General features: G+C 37.5%; 1 protein-coding gene across 1 annotated transcript in view; it reads right to left on the bottom strand.

Moving 5' to 3' along the window:
- The window catches only part of myo16 (myosin XVI), a gene marked incomplete at both ends in the record, with an annotated part of 107,178 nt that overhangs the window by 63,066 nt on the left and 30,126 nt on the right, over positions 1-13,986 (bottom strand). The window contains 4 exons of the mRNA XM_079464779.1: positions 2,058-2,133; positions 5,095-5,220; positions 5,351-5,475; positions 10,050-10,158. Coding sequence (XP_079320905.1) covers positions 2,058-2,133; positions 5,095-5,220; positions 5,351-5,475; positions 10,050-10,158 — 436 coding nt within the window. The remainder of the gene's footprint in view (positions 1-2,057; positions 2,134-5,094; positions 5,221-5,350; positions 5,476-10,049; positions 10,159-13,986) is intronic.

The following is a 13,986-nucleotide window of genomic DNA, read 5'->3' as shown; positions in this document are numbered from 1 at the left end:
ACAGTAGCACTAAACGGACATTTCATAAATACATTGTTTACCAGAGCAGCCACCGTAGCGCTTCGAAAAAGGAGGGGATGAGTTAGCCGTTCATGTTTTATATGTATCATTTTTGTATGTTGTTCTATGACCCATGCCGAGCCACAGGCTAGAGGAAGCTGTTCAAAAGCCATAAGCACAGCAGCGTATAGAGAAAGATTTTCATATATCTAAGAGCTACAGTAAATGAATTTGCCTGGCTATAAAATATCCACACCCATCCAAAAGCTCTGAAGAGGAAATCTAGTCTAGCACGCATAATGTAGTCTAGAACACATAAGAGGCATTAGCGTGTAACACATCCCCGAGGAAATCACTATGCAGCACAAATCATTTATACATTTACCGTAGTGACATTCAGAAATATGGGCAGCATAGATCGATTTTAGGCTCAAGATTTCTGAATAGTAATATAAAAGAAAGAATTTTAAATCTATTAAGCCAAGGCATGGGTACACTATAACGAAAGATATTTAGTCGTTGTACATGCATCAGTATATGTACAATGTTCAATTCAATTCAACTTTATTTATATAGCGCTTTTCACAATTTGCATTGTTCCAAAGCAGCTTTACAGGGGAAAAATAAAAAATAAAACCCCCAAAAACGGGTTAAACACGCTACATGGTGTTTTATATAGTAAATCCAATTATTCTAGTAAATAATATCTAATGTCAGCATTTCCCGGTGGTTTATTTAGCATATGTTGCATTAAGTGAATGCTTGGCTGAAAAGATGCGTCTTTAGTCTAGATTTAAATTGGGCGAGTGTGTCTGATCCTCGAAGGCCATTCCAGAGTTTAGGTGCTACATATGAGAAAGCTCGACCCCCTTGAGTGAATTTAGTTATTCTAGGTATTATCAAAAGTCCTGCGTTTGTACAATGATATCTCTGTCAAATGTACTGGATGTGTATAAACGTGTCTTCTCTTCATGTGACCCGTTCTCTCACGTTACTGTGTGGTTGATTTACCATAGTAAAGCAGTGTGGGTAATGAGAAGTGTTGGCAGTGAGTGTGTGACTGGATCTTTGCTCTTGTATGTAATTACGTCATCACACTGCATTGACAGAAATGCAGCTACTGAGCAGTTCAGCCCTTCATTTCTACTCTGTTTGCTGAAAACTAGCCTGTTTATACACTGCACATGCACATCTTACTGTTAGACTGAAATATTGGACAAGCTGAATAATACCCTGATAATGATCAATTCAATCAGCATTGGAACATTAGTTCAACCTCCCCGTACACAATCAAAATTACGGTAATAAGATAAATGTTTGGTGACTTAGTATGCTTTTAAAATATTACAATATACAGTTAACAGGTAAATTCCTATTATAGGAATGGGAAACGTGCTTATTTGCTGTGACATCATTTTATTTACGCATTATAAGGCCGTGTTCACACGTGACTTCTATTTTTAAAAGAAAAGTTGACACTGACGTTTTTAGTAAAAACAAACGCTCGCGGCGTTGTGGTTACAAATAGCAGCCGGCTAATGTAAAAAGATAGCATTTGTGCACGAAGGCAGCTTAGAGAGACAGGCTTCACAGGCAGCGTAACGGAAGTCGATTTGAATTATAAACTTTGCAATAACCAAACACATACTTAGAAACTACAATACTAATCGCTCGCTAGATATGCAACGGAAGTTATTGAAAGTGAAAAGAAATACTAAACTATGCTCCAATGGCGTTTCGGCCACCATAAAATTTTTTATTTAATCCTCGACCAATCACATTCCTCGCATGTTGTTACGGAAACGACAGGTCTCCGTCATTGGTTAGCTGTGAAAAAGGTGCTAGACGTCAGGCGTTTTCTCTCAGAAAAGTTGCACTTTTTTCCACCTCAAAAGATGCTCTGAGCTGCAGAAAAAGTTGGTGTTGGCGTTTAAAAAAGCGCTCGGGACTGTATTTGAAAACACGATTTACTCCATAGGATTGTAATGTAAAACAGACGCTAACAGCTTCAAAAAAGAAGTGAAGTGTGAACATGACCTTAGTGTGCATGTGGGTACCTGAGGGCTTGTCCTGGTTGCAGTTCAGAAGAGTGGGATCTGCTTTTTGTTTCAACAGCTGGCTCACAATGTGGGTCTGTTGGGAAGGCACAAACACACAAACAAATCTCGATGACTTCAGAAGAACTCAAAGAGAATAGTAAAAGATGTAGGTCACGCCGAAGACGGCTGATCTCTCCATCAGCTCTGAACTCTACAACATCAGCTGTCACGAGAGAGGCACGGCACTGCCTCACATTCACACCACCATCAGCAGTGTTTTTTAGATGCAGACGCGCACATAGAATGTCTCTTGCTCCTATCAGATTCTTGCTCGAAAGTGTGGCTGGTATGTGTGTGCGATTGTCTATCAATTCCTGTGTGCACATTTCAAACCCATTTTAAGCACAGTTTAACCGTGATAAAGGTATTGAGTTCTGTTTTGCATTGCAAATAATTGACTTGTTGATGTAGTAGTGTAATAGACAAGTCTGTCATGACATGCACATTGCTTGTTCGGAGTAATTGACCATTTCATTAAAATAAGTGTGTTCATAATAATAGCAGTGTGTAGTTTAACTGGAGGATTCATTCATTCTGTGAAATACTGTAAGTGTCATTATTTGTCCTTAAGTAATGAAGAGTGAAATGAAAGAAATGTAAAAACACCTTGTTATAATATATATATATACTGTATATATATATATATATATATATATATATATATATAGGGCTACACTGTATATAAATGAAGAGTTTGGTTCCAAAATGAATATGTTTGTTACTTGGAATCAATAAGAATCAGTATTGATCAAATTCAATTGATACTAAACTATATTTAACTTTTGGTGATTCATGGTTTGTAAATCAAATGTGCAATATTTATATTCAGTGAATGTGTCCACTTTTGCAATACCCTATTGTTGAAGAGTTCATTTTGGACCGTGCACATAAACGGCAGGTTCGGTCACTACTACGGTAGTAAAGAGAGGTCAAAACAGACTGATCCACAAATTCACCATCCGCACACATGACACTTCCAAATCAGGCCTGACTCTTCAATATGCTTCACAACACCTGGAAACTCAAGTATTTACCACATTCACAGAGCACCGTGTTCCCAACTGTTAACATGCTGTATAATGATGCACTGACTGACTTACTGAGCTGGAACTAAAACTCTTAAACTGCATTACGGCAGTTCTGCTGACTCACCCAACCATCTGCAGTGCTAATGACTGAGACTTTACTGTCATAAATTATGAGTTATGAAAAATAAAGCATTTGTCTGTGTTTGTTCTAATGAGAGAGATTAGATGCAGAACATCTCAAATTATGCTACCTACAACATAACACCCTAAACTAACAAACACACTTTTTATACATTGGATTTTGAAGAAGGAACGGTTTTGAAAAAGTGAAGATTTAAAAAAACGTTCTTCGCAGTGATGTGAAAGAAGAACAGTTTTGGTTCCCAAGAGCTTTTCTTCTGTATTACGAATAACATTTAGGAATGCACCATGTCAATTTTGGCCGATAATCGATGATTCTTTAACATTGGAAGCCGACAACCGATATATTGGCCGATACAGTCTCTAGATCATAATATAACATTCCCCAAGACTGAAACAAAAGGGAAAAAGTGGACAACTGCTTTTACATGAAAACATTCACTGCAGAAGACAAGGTAACCGTTAGTTCTCTTTTTCCCCCTGAAAATCATGTACAAGCCTACTTTGCACTGGTTAAAGATTATTAAACCTTCAAACTTTTCTGGTATATCTATTATTTAACAAATCAAATTATGGATGTTCTTCCCGAGCAACCCAGAAATATGTTCTAACAGGGCTCGAGACAGAAAGCGTTCAGACAGCAGTCTGATTCAAACAATATGCTTTTGTTCCTATAATTTACACATTCATAAATACTGTACCTACATCAACAATGTTTTGCTAATGGCAGTGAGTGAATGATCACGATAGAAAGACAGTACTGTACAGTGGTTTAACTGTGAACAGACAAGAAGAAATGAGAAGTCTCTTCATCAGCAGCCAGAAACATTAAAACATATTTTACCCTGTCAGCAAGTTTGTCCTTTTTTCCAAAAAATCAATCTCTGTGAAAGGCTGTTATTCAACTCATATAAACACATTAGTGCATAGAATTCTATATAGAAATCTCAGGGCTCTGGTTCATCTGGCCGGGAACTGGAAAGATCAATGCAATGCAAGTGTCATTAATCAGGAACAAGAGGGGCGGGTGATAATGAACTGGATTTTGTCTACCATTACTCAAATATCGATATACTCCCACCACTATGAACAGCAATCTGAGAGAACGCCAACATGCATGCTTATACAATATAACTTTAAAGGAATAGTTCACCTTTGAACGGAAAATTCTGTCATTATTCACGCATCCTCTTGTCATTTTAAACCTGTATGACTTTTATCAGAACAAAAAAGAAGATATTTTGATAAACGTTGGAAGCAGAAAACCGTTGGTCCCCATTGACTTGCATTGGTTTTGTGTCCATACAATAGAAGTCTATAAGGACCAACAGTTTTTGGTTACCAAAATTTTTTCTAAATCTCTTTTGTGTTTTATAGAGAAAGAAAATCACACAGGTTTGAAATGACAACAGGGTGAGCAAATGATGACAGAATTTTCATTTCGAAGGAAACTATTCCTTTAAGTTCATGAACATGCTTTGCCTCGTGTTAAAGACATTGATCAAATCCCCAAATCCGTGTTTTAAAGGGATAGTTTTGACAAAAATTATCATTCTTTTATCGTTTACTCACCGTCATGTCATTCCCAACTTGTATAACAGTTTTTCTTCCGCAGAACACAAATGAAGCTTTTTTTAACAGTGTTGGTAACCAAACAACACCGGCCTCCATTATCTTCCATTGTTTGGAGACACAACCAGTGAGACATATCTCAAAAAAACTTTCATTTGTCTTCCAACTTTTTGGGTGCACTATCCATTTAAAAGCCAACGGTCAACAAGTACAGGCTGCCCACTGCTTGTCGATTTTGTGGTACTGATATTTACCCGCCCATTTTTGGCGGCCAGATGTAATGGGGTCCAATAGCTGCTGTCAGACACCTGCACATCTGCACCGTTCTCCAGCAACACAGACACCACCTCCTTATAACCGCTGGAACAAGCGATGTGCAGCTGGAAACACAAAGACAAACATACATGTAACATGTAAATGTAACATTTGACCACAGTCATTAAAATCACCGCCTGTGCCTGTTGGATTACATTCTTAGGAGATAAATGACTGTAACAGGTCTGGACTCACCAGCGTCACCCCATTGTCATTGTGCTGATTGACGCTGCCCCCGCTGCTGACCAGCTGCTTCACGTCGGACAGCATGGTGGACGACCGCTGGGTCTTCATCTGATGTATAGAGCTCATGTCCACTCCTGAAAAAACACACACAAACATATGCCGACATGAGCTGACCTCACAGTGCTTTCATCAAAGTAGATTGAGTAAATGTCACTTTGGATCAATGAGCACATTCTTAATAATATTTGGATATTATAATTAATAAACAAACAATTAAAAAGTTTATTTAATTCAAATTTAAAAGTAAGGTTAAAACGTAATATTTCAAATAATTTTCTTGGCTCTGGCTGGGTGGGCCACCAGTAGCTCCGCTCCTGCTTTGAAACAAATTTTCAAATATTTGCGTTTTTCACTGTTTTCCCCAATTTTCAAAGCGATTTCTGTTAGAAAAGAGAAGCATGCACTTCTCTTCCTTTTGACTACTTGTGTACTCCAAAAGTACTCCACTTCACAGCGTTATGTTAAGCTTCCAAAGCATCAGACCGCACATTTTTACAAAATGCCACTGCAACAAATTGAAAACATTATAAATTAGAAAGGAGGCCCTATTTCAGCATGTTTGTGAGTACACTTAAAAATAAAGGTGCTTAAATGTTTCTTCACAGTGATGCCATAAAAGAAACATTTTTGGTTCCACAAAGAAACATTCAGCCAATGGTTATTTAAAGACCCATGGCTTTCTTAAATTTTTATAATCTGAAGAACCTTTTATCCTATGGGATTGAAGAACGTTTTGAAGCACCTTTTGTGAAGTGTAAATGGACACAATATGTGTCCAAAAAATGCGACGGGCAAAAATGTAGAAGACAATCTTCGTTATTTTATATTACACATATTAATAATAATAAATTATAAATTATTAACAGTTTGTTTTCTAAATTTGTGCAATGTCACACCGTAGGAGACATGTACCCATGTGTAGTTGTTCCTGGCCTTAAAAGAGTGAAGATTTGTTTTTAAAAAGGTTTTCAATAAATCTATAAAACCTTTTAATAGCTATTAGTGAACAATGTAACAATACCTGCCAAAGAAATTTGAGTTAGTATTTATTGATCATGTTGTCAGAGAAGGTCCGTGCTACAGAGCTTTGTGTGGGTCAGTGTTTGTGAGAACAATGTTTGGCCCTGTTTAGTACATCCGGATGTAACATTAGCAAATAATTCAATAAAAAAGGTGAATGGAGAAACAATTGCTGCGCATCCAAAATTTGTAGGTGTGTTATCACATGTTAAAAATTGTATTCTGCTCCTCCCAATATATACTTGTACATTTTAATGTTTCAAGCAAAAATGCTTACTTGAGCAGCTGTATGAACTGAAATAAACACGTACAGATGTACATTTAACACATTTGAGTTTCACACATTTTCTTTAAAGGGATAGTTCACCCCAAAAAGAATGTATTCAGTCAAATATTGTTCCAAATCTATGTACGTTATATAACTAAATATAATATTTTGAGAAATGTCTCTGTGTTTTTGTGTCCATTCAATTAAAGTCAATGGGGGTCATTGCTGTTTTGTTAGCAACAATTTTCAAAATATTTTGTGCTATTGCAAAAGAAAGTTATGCAGGTCTACAATGACATTAAGGAGGGTACATAATGAAAGAATGTTCATTTTATCTATTGCACACAAAACAGCCAAGTTTAAAACTCTTGTTTTAGTGTAACGTTTGATTGACAGGCAGGTAGGCAGTCCTTTGCTATTTTTCAGGATGCACCAGAAAGCCTTCACGATAACAACAGTAATACAATGTGGTCACATGCGTTTCCCAATAACTTTTATCTAATTTGAGCGATCAAATCCCAACGTTTACACCCGAAACGGATGTTAAAAGCAGGCGCAAACGAGTCCTCTGTCTTCAGCATCCGATGGGATGTGATCAGGTGCTGATATTCTCGTGTGATGGGGTGAGGAGGAGGAGATCTGAACAGATGTCACATGACAAGAGTTGTTCTTCATCAAACAGTCCTACGGGATCAGATCTCTCGCTCTGTTAAAAAATCCCATTCTTATCAAGTGTAATCTGGAGGAGACATTGTTCAGTTTCATATGTCTGATTCCCACATGCACAAGGTTTCCATTCGACACAAAGCATACCGATCTGCAGTAATGGAGGGCGTTGAGATGGCCTTCCACCTACAAAAAAAACAGATGCTGCCATCTTGAGAAAGTAAGAGTGTAGACGGTAATGATGAATTTCCTGTCTGACAGCGGCTCTAGAGAAATGTGTCTCTCTGGATCTGGCTGATTGATTAGCAGCCTGAAGAAACTCTTACTCCAGCCAGCATGTGTCCTGACTGAATGGATGACTGTGAACAGCTGGCCATGGGTGGCCTGTATGGTATATACTGTACCATTTATAACAGTATAAATATGGCAAAGGGTGAAGACCCAAAGAAATGCAAAATAACAAAGCGGGATGTATCCCAAATAATTCACGATAATAAATCTTCTGTCAAGCTTTCACACTTAAACATACAGAGGTCCAGTTGATGCCATCACACCGTGACGGATGCCTGACAGCGAGGTGAACGGTGTTGGTAGGCCACCTCTAATACGGTGTTCACTATTTGCGTGTAGTTGGACGCTTAAACATTTTGAGTTTACTCGCATCATTCGCGCGTGAAATTCGCTTCATAACAGATGCGAATTTGTGCCATGGGAGGGGTTCTGCCAGGCGGCTCCAGTCTCGTTGCGAAACGGCAGATATGGATTTTGTTGAGAGGGTAGCTGCGGATTATGTGCTATGAAAGGCCGAAGTACGACTTAGACCCGTTCGGCGCCGTGTCTGGGTCCATCAGATCCTTCGGAGGCGCAGTCTATCATTGTTGTTTCGGATTTCTGCCTCCGCTCGCTATGTCATAATCACGGCCTTACTAGACCAAGCTCCTGATTGGTTAATGCGGCACGAATTTTCGACAATGTTCCGATTTTTCATTTTGAGCGATTCGTGTCGTTCGCGCCGCCTCATTCGCAGGAATCGCACCGCAAGTAGGTCTATCGCGTCTTTACATTCACTTAACATGTAAATCACTCGCGCTTAATGCTCCATTCGCATTTGGTGTGAACGCAGCATTAGAAAATAAATAATAAACTTCCGATGGCTGACAAATGTAATGGTAATTACATACAGTCCAGTGGCACCAGGTTTCATTTGAAAGAAAATGGCTATATGTTTAATTATGAGCTGTCATAAGATGCAGATACTGTAGTTACTCAGTTATTGATTTAATGTTTAGTCTGTTTATTCATTTCAGAAACCTTGCACTTATCCATTATTTATGCTTTCATGAGCAGTAATGAAAAGTTTATCATCACCTGCATGACTCTATAATTTGATTTCTGTTGCAGTCAGTGCATAATTTACCTTAAATGCATCTTGATCTAAATTATGTTTAAATTATATAATATAATAATATAATATTTTGTTTGGTAAGTTAAGTTATTAATTCATTTATTAATAATGCCATAATTCCTTTTTAGGGATGCACCGAAATGACAATTGTTAAAATAAAAATGAAACACTTGGTATGCCGAATACATAACATGGTTCGTATTTCTTGAGCATTTTTTTTCATTATTGCATAAACCGAATGTTCAAAATGCCTTTTATATTTTGTCTTGCTTTTCAATCTAATACAATATATAGGCCTATAACTGACGGCTGAAAGATTTTAGTGTACCCCTGCAAAAAAAACACTTCATTAAACAAATTTCTGAAAATACGAATAAACGAAAACAGTTGGATTATTATAGGCTACACTGCAAAATTATTTGAAGAACAAAAATATATGTAGCAATTCTGACTGACAACGATTTTAATTCACGTCTCTCCTCCAAACTCCGCCCACAAAAGCTGAGTGTTCTCTCAGAAGGTGCATTCGTGGCCAGGAAGGCACAGAACATACTTTGACAAGTTGTTTAGTACAGGGAACAGTGTGCTTGCAAACTCTGCGTTTGTTGGTGCTTGATACCACACATCATCAAACATGCTTTTCGTTGCTATTTTCAGTTGCTGAACATCGGTGCATCCCTATTATTTAAATTTGCATTAGTTATTTGTGATAATATAACAAAATGGCAGTAAAACAATCAATAAATGGCAATGATGGAACATCAACTGTATATATAAATACTCTCTTGGATAGATTCACAGATATATTTTACTGCAAACTGCTTCGAATGTATAATACACTGTAACAACTAATAGAATTTACATATTTTTTCAGTTATTTGCAAAATCTTGACAAAATATTTTAAATAAAATTTCCTTAAAACAACTGAAACGTGCACAACTTAAAGATAAAAAAATTAAGTGAATCCTATTTGTTGATCTTTTTCAATGTACCAGTTACTCATAAATGTTAAATTCCGTCTAATCTGCTACATAAAATTACATTTGTTATCACTGTGGCAAAAAAATGGCCAATGTATGTACCCAAACTGTGACTGCTGTGCCGTTTCAAGTACACCTTTGAACGTAAAGATTGCACATTAGTACCTCAGAGGTACATATTGGGACCACACGAATACATATTTGTACATATTAGGAACTTTTTATTAGCCACTGTCCCAGTAACAGCTTGAGTACATTTTTTGACCATTTTGATTCCATAAAACATGAATGTATATAAAGGGACCTACCATTTTCCTCCAGGTGTCTGATGAGGATGTAGCTGGTTTCCGTCCCCTCAGTGGCATAATCAAGTGGAATGTTCCCGTTTATGTCTTGAAGGAGCACATTGACCCCGGCCTTCAGAAAAGGTGTGATGGAGAGGATTGGGGGAAGGGGGATGGCAGGACGATAAAGCCAAACAAGACGTAAACAAATTGAGTCCCTTTTGCCTCATTCATCAGTCTACAATCGATGATAAACTAGGGCCAATTATCACACTTTCCCAGCATTCCCCAGGCACATGAGCTCAGGGATGAGCTGCATGAACAGAAACTAGTGTGTTAACTAACTCATTACGATAGGGGCAGGTTAATAGGGTCTATGGTGCACAGTCGGGCGTTTGGGTGGCGAGGGCTGATTTGATTTATGAGCGTTCAGTCTCTGGAGACTCCAGACTGTGATAAGGCTCTATACGGGTGGGAAGCAGGACGCATGATTACAAATGAAAGCTAATTATTTTCATGCATGTAGGAATCAGGAATACATTTAAACTAGATGAGTGAATATCACAAAGACGGGAAAGAAATTTGACAAGAGACAGTACTTTAACAGTGATTATATTACTAATATGTGAAATTGAGATTTTTATTAAGTCAAATAATTAAGCTTTCCATTGATGTATGGGTTGTTCTGATATGACAATGTCTGACATAGATACAACCGTTTAAAACTCTGGAATCTAAGGGTGCAAAAAACTTCCTTTTGAAGTTGTTAATAAGAGGCACTTTTTATTTATTAAGGCTGGGAAATCTACAAAGTATCATCATGGAACCTGATTTTTGTCATAAAAGAAAAATCGATACTTTTGACCGGTACAATGTATTTTGGGCTTTTACTTTGTAATAGCACTAAATCTAACAAATAAATGTCCCCTTTACATTTCATTCCCAAAATACCCTAAAAGACGACGGCTGAATAGTTGAACCATGCAAGGGATTGTTTTAAATCTGTTTGAGGTCATCCACAACTCAACTATTGTCCCCAACTCAACAAAAATAAAACAGACCAAAAATATTGATGATTCATCGTGCCCTCACAGGTGTATCCAAAATTGAATAGACTTCTCATAAATCTGTATTTGTACACTCCTTTATTCTAGAAATGTTAAAATTGTTAGTCCCAATAAATGAAAGCAGAATCTGAATGTATGGGATAACCATGAGTCCTGTCCTATCGCAGGTAAGAGCTGCTTTACTAGCCCCATCGATAGCGATGTACAGTGCACATATTAGCGATGCACTCATTTGCCGAGACTGAGAGAAAGAGAATTGCTTGACATTTAAATCACAAAACAAACCTTAGCCAATCATTGCACAAGATTTACAACAATCTCATATAATCGTCTGTCTCTAATTAAAGATGCAAATGGCATTTCTCTGACAGTCTGGGACACAAATAAAAGCGTGTGACACATTTCTGGCGTATTGTCTCCTTTAGTATTTCAGTTCCAGCACATTCGGACCGGGGAAGGCTGTGTCATTCACAGTGAGGTCAGCACCAGGTTAACCGTTGTATTAATTAACATTAACTATCAGCGGCTTCTTTGTCCGCATTTATGAGCAGTTGCCACACGCATAAACTCAAAGCTCCAGAGACCCCTGACGGGTCTGACAGGGATCCACAGGAGCGCGTCACTGCAGTGCTTGACCTTCTCCCTTAATAACCGAGCTCTCACACCACACAACTCACATCAGTAATGACCCACTACACCTCAGTGTCACAACTCACAGGGGACAGATGAGGACATGGACTGCTCTGCTTTCTCTCTCTCTGTGTGTCGGTGATCATCCATTGATCCGCCTTGCACGGGACTATTATTGAAAAGAATGTGAATGTGAGAGTGTGCGTGTGTATTGATCAGGTGGGGTCAATGTGAAGGAGAGGGTGGAGGCGATTAGGATGTGTGTGTTTTACCATCAAAAACCAGAAGAGCGCTGATGAAGCGGTTGGGTTCACCTCCAGCCCCCTGCTTAGATCGACAAACTGTACGGTGTCCTCTTTGACACTTCGAGAGATCAGAATACTAAACTACTACACCAGCACTGACTTGCAGTACAAACGTAAGCTTCAGAAGCAAATGTACCAATTCAATGTTTGAGGTTTTCATTAATATGATAAAGGTCCATGGCTATATACAAAATGAGATGAACCACTTCAAGCTATAAAGCAAAAATAAGACTTTAAATGGTTGGATAGACACCAATATACAGTTGTGGCCAAAAGTACACTGTAAAAAAATGGAATTGTACAGACTTTTTCTGTTATTTGTTTATTTAAATTACAGAATTTTACCGTTTTTTACAGATTTTGTTTTACAAATTTACAAGAAAACAGGGGTTTAATGTAATTTTACAGGAAAAACCTGTTATTTTACAGTTCACTTTTGGCGCCCCAATCTGGAAAAGCAAACAGCTACATCATATTAGGTTAAAGTTTTTTTTTAAACACAAAGAAAAACTAAAACCTTGCAGGAATTAATAATACATAGACTACTATTTGGCATTAAGCATTTTTTACCCTTCCTTGTAGTAACATTCTGTCATTATCACTTGCCATTCTCCCATATGCACTTGTTAGATGTTATTTTCTGCCCGTGCTTCCTTAACGTTTTCTTAATACATCCTATTTGAATTAAAAACGAAAAACGTCAGTTTTTGTCATCTGTAATCTATAGGTGTATATGTAGTATATAGGACAGAGTATTAATCGCAAGCAGACTAGAGAGTTTTATCAGCAAAGCAATTGTTTATTCTGATTATTAGTACAGAATGAAAAAATGTAACTTTTTATCGAACAATGGTTTCCTACCATAATGTGAATTTACAATTTCATTCATCACGTTGTGACCAAGACCCCCGTGACTGGTCTACACGCCCAGACTGAACAAAACGGTGTCCAGCACTAGGTGAGAGCTCCTAATAAATTACCTCCATTGATCTAAGGTGATGTGAAGGAAGGTCATATTTCCTGAAACATTAATAGTGTCCTGCCTCTGTTGTTTGGATGTTTCAGGCCAGCACATGGGGTTAACAAGCCAAGGGCTGACCTTTGGGACATTCACAAAACATCTCATATTGTGATTGATAACAATAGTAATTCATTTATCCTAGCGGAAATGCTTTCAATTCACCTGGACTGATGTAAGGACAAACACGCAGAGCAGCGGACATAGCAGACAGATTATGGCCATAACATCCAATAATAAACATTACATTTCACCAAGATCAATAAAAACATTATACTAAATAAGGTATGTCAAATATCTACATCATGTTGACGGTTGAATGTACAAAGTTATGATGTACGTGAAGATAAAAGTTACTGTGGACGGTTTTAGCGGCCACAACACAAACAAATGTTATGGTCCAAACAAAAATTGTGGTAGACTTCTAAAAATTATTAATAACCGTTGAGTAGATTTAAGTAGTCATTCTGTACAATCAATATACAATAAAATATCAATACAAATTGAAATTACTATAAATTCAAAATAAAAAAACGTTAACCAAACACAAACCAGAACAGAAGTTAACTTCGGTCCAGGCGTGTGCGTCCGATGAAACCGTCTAGATGCTTTTACAGTGTTAAGATGTTTGTATTCAGAGTGTGATTTTATTTCAATATGTTAAAAATAACATTTATTTTATACCAATATATATCAGGTTGAAATGCTTAATTGAAGAATTGTTGTTGTTTCTTTCTTTGGAGAAAATTATTGGGCCCAATACTTCTGGATCCAAAGAAGCCTTTAAGGTGTTTTCAACAATTCAAGAAAAAGATGTAAAATACTGAGATATTATAAATTATAAATAGTTGTTTGGGGACACGACCTGTGCATCCGTGCAGCTCATCCAGAACATTCACGTTTAATGTACCCTATCGATCCTTCTCTGCCCCGTCTCCGCA

This window comes from Barbatula barbatula, assembly GCF_947034865.1.
Source record: "Barbatula barbatula genome assembly, chromosome: 9".
Classification (NCBI taxonomy): domain Eukaryota; kingdom Metazoa; phylum Chordata; class Actinopteri; order Cypriniformes; family Nemacheilidae; genus Barbatula; species Barbatula barbatula.
The sequence above is the reverse complement of the archived record's forward strand: the minus strand, read 5'-3'. Positions and strand labels throughout refer to the sequence as shown.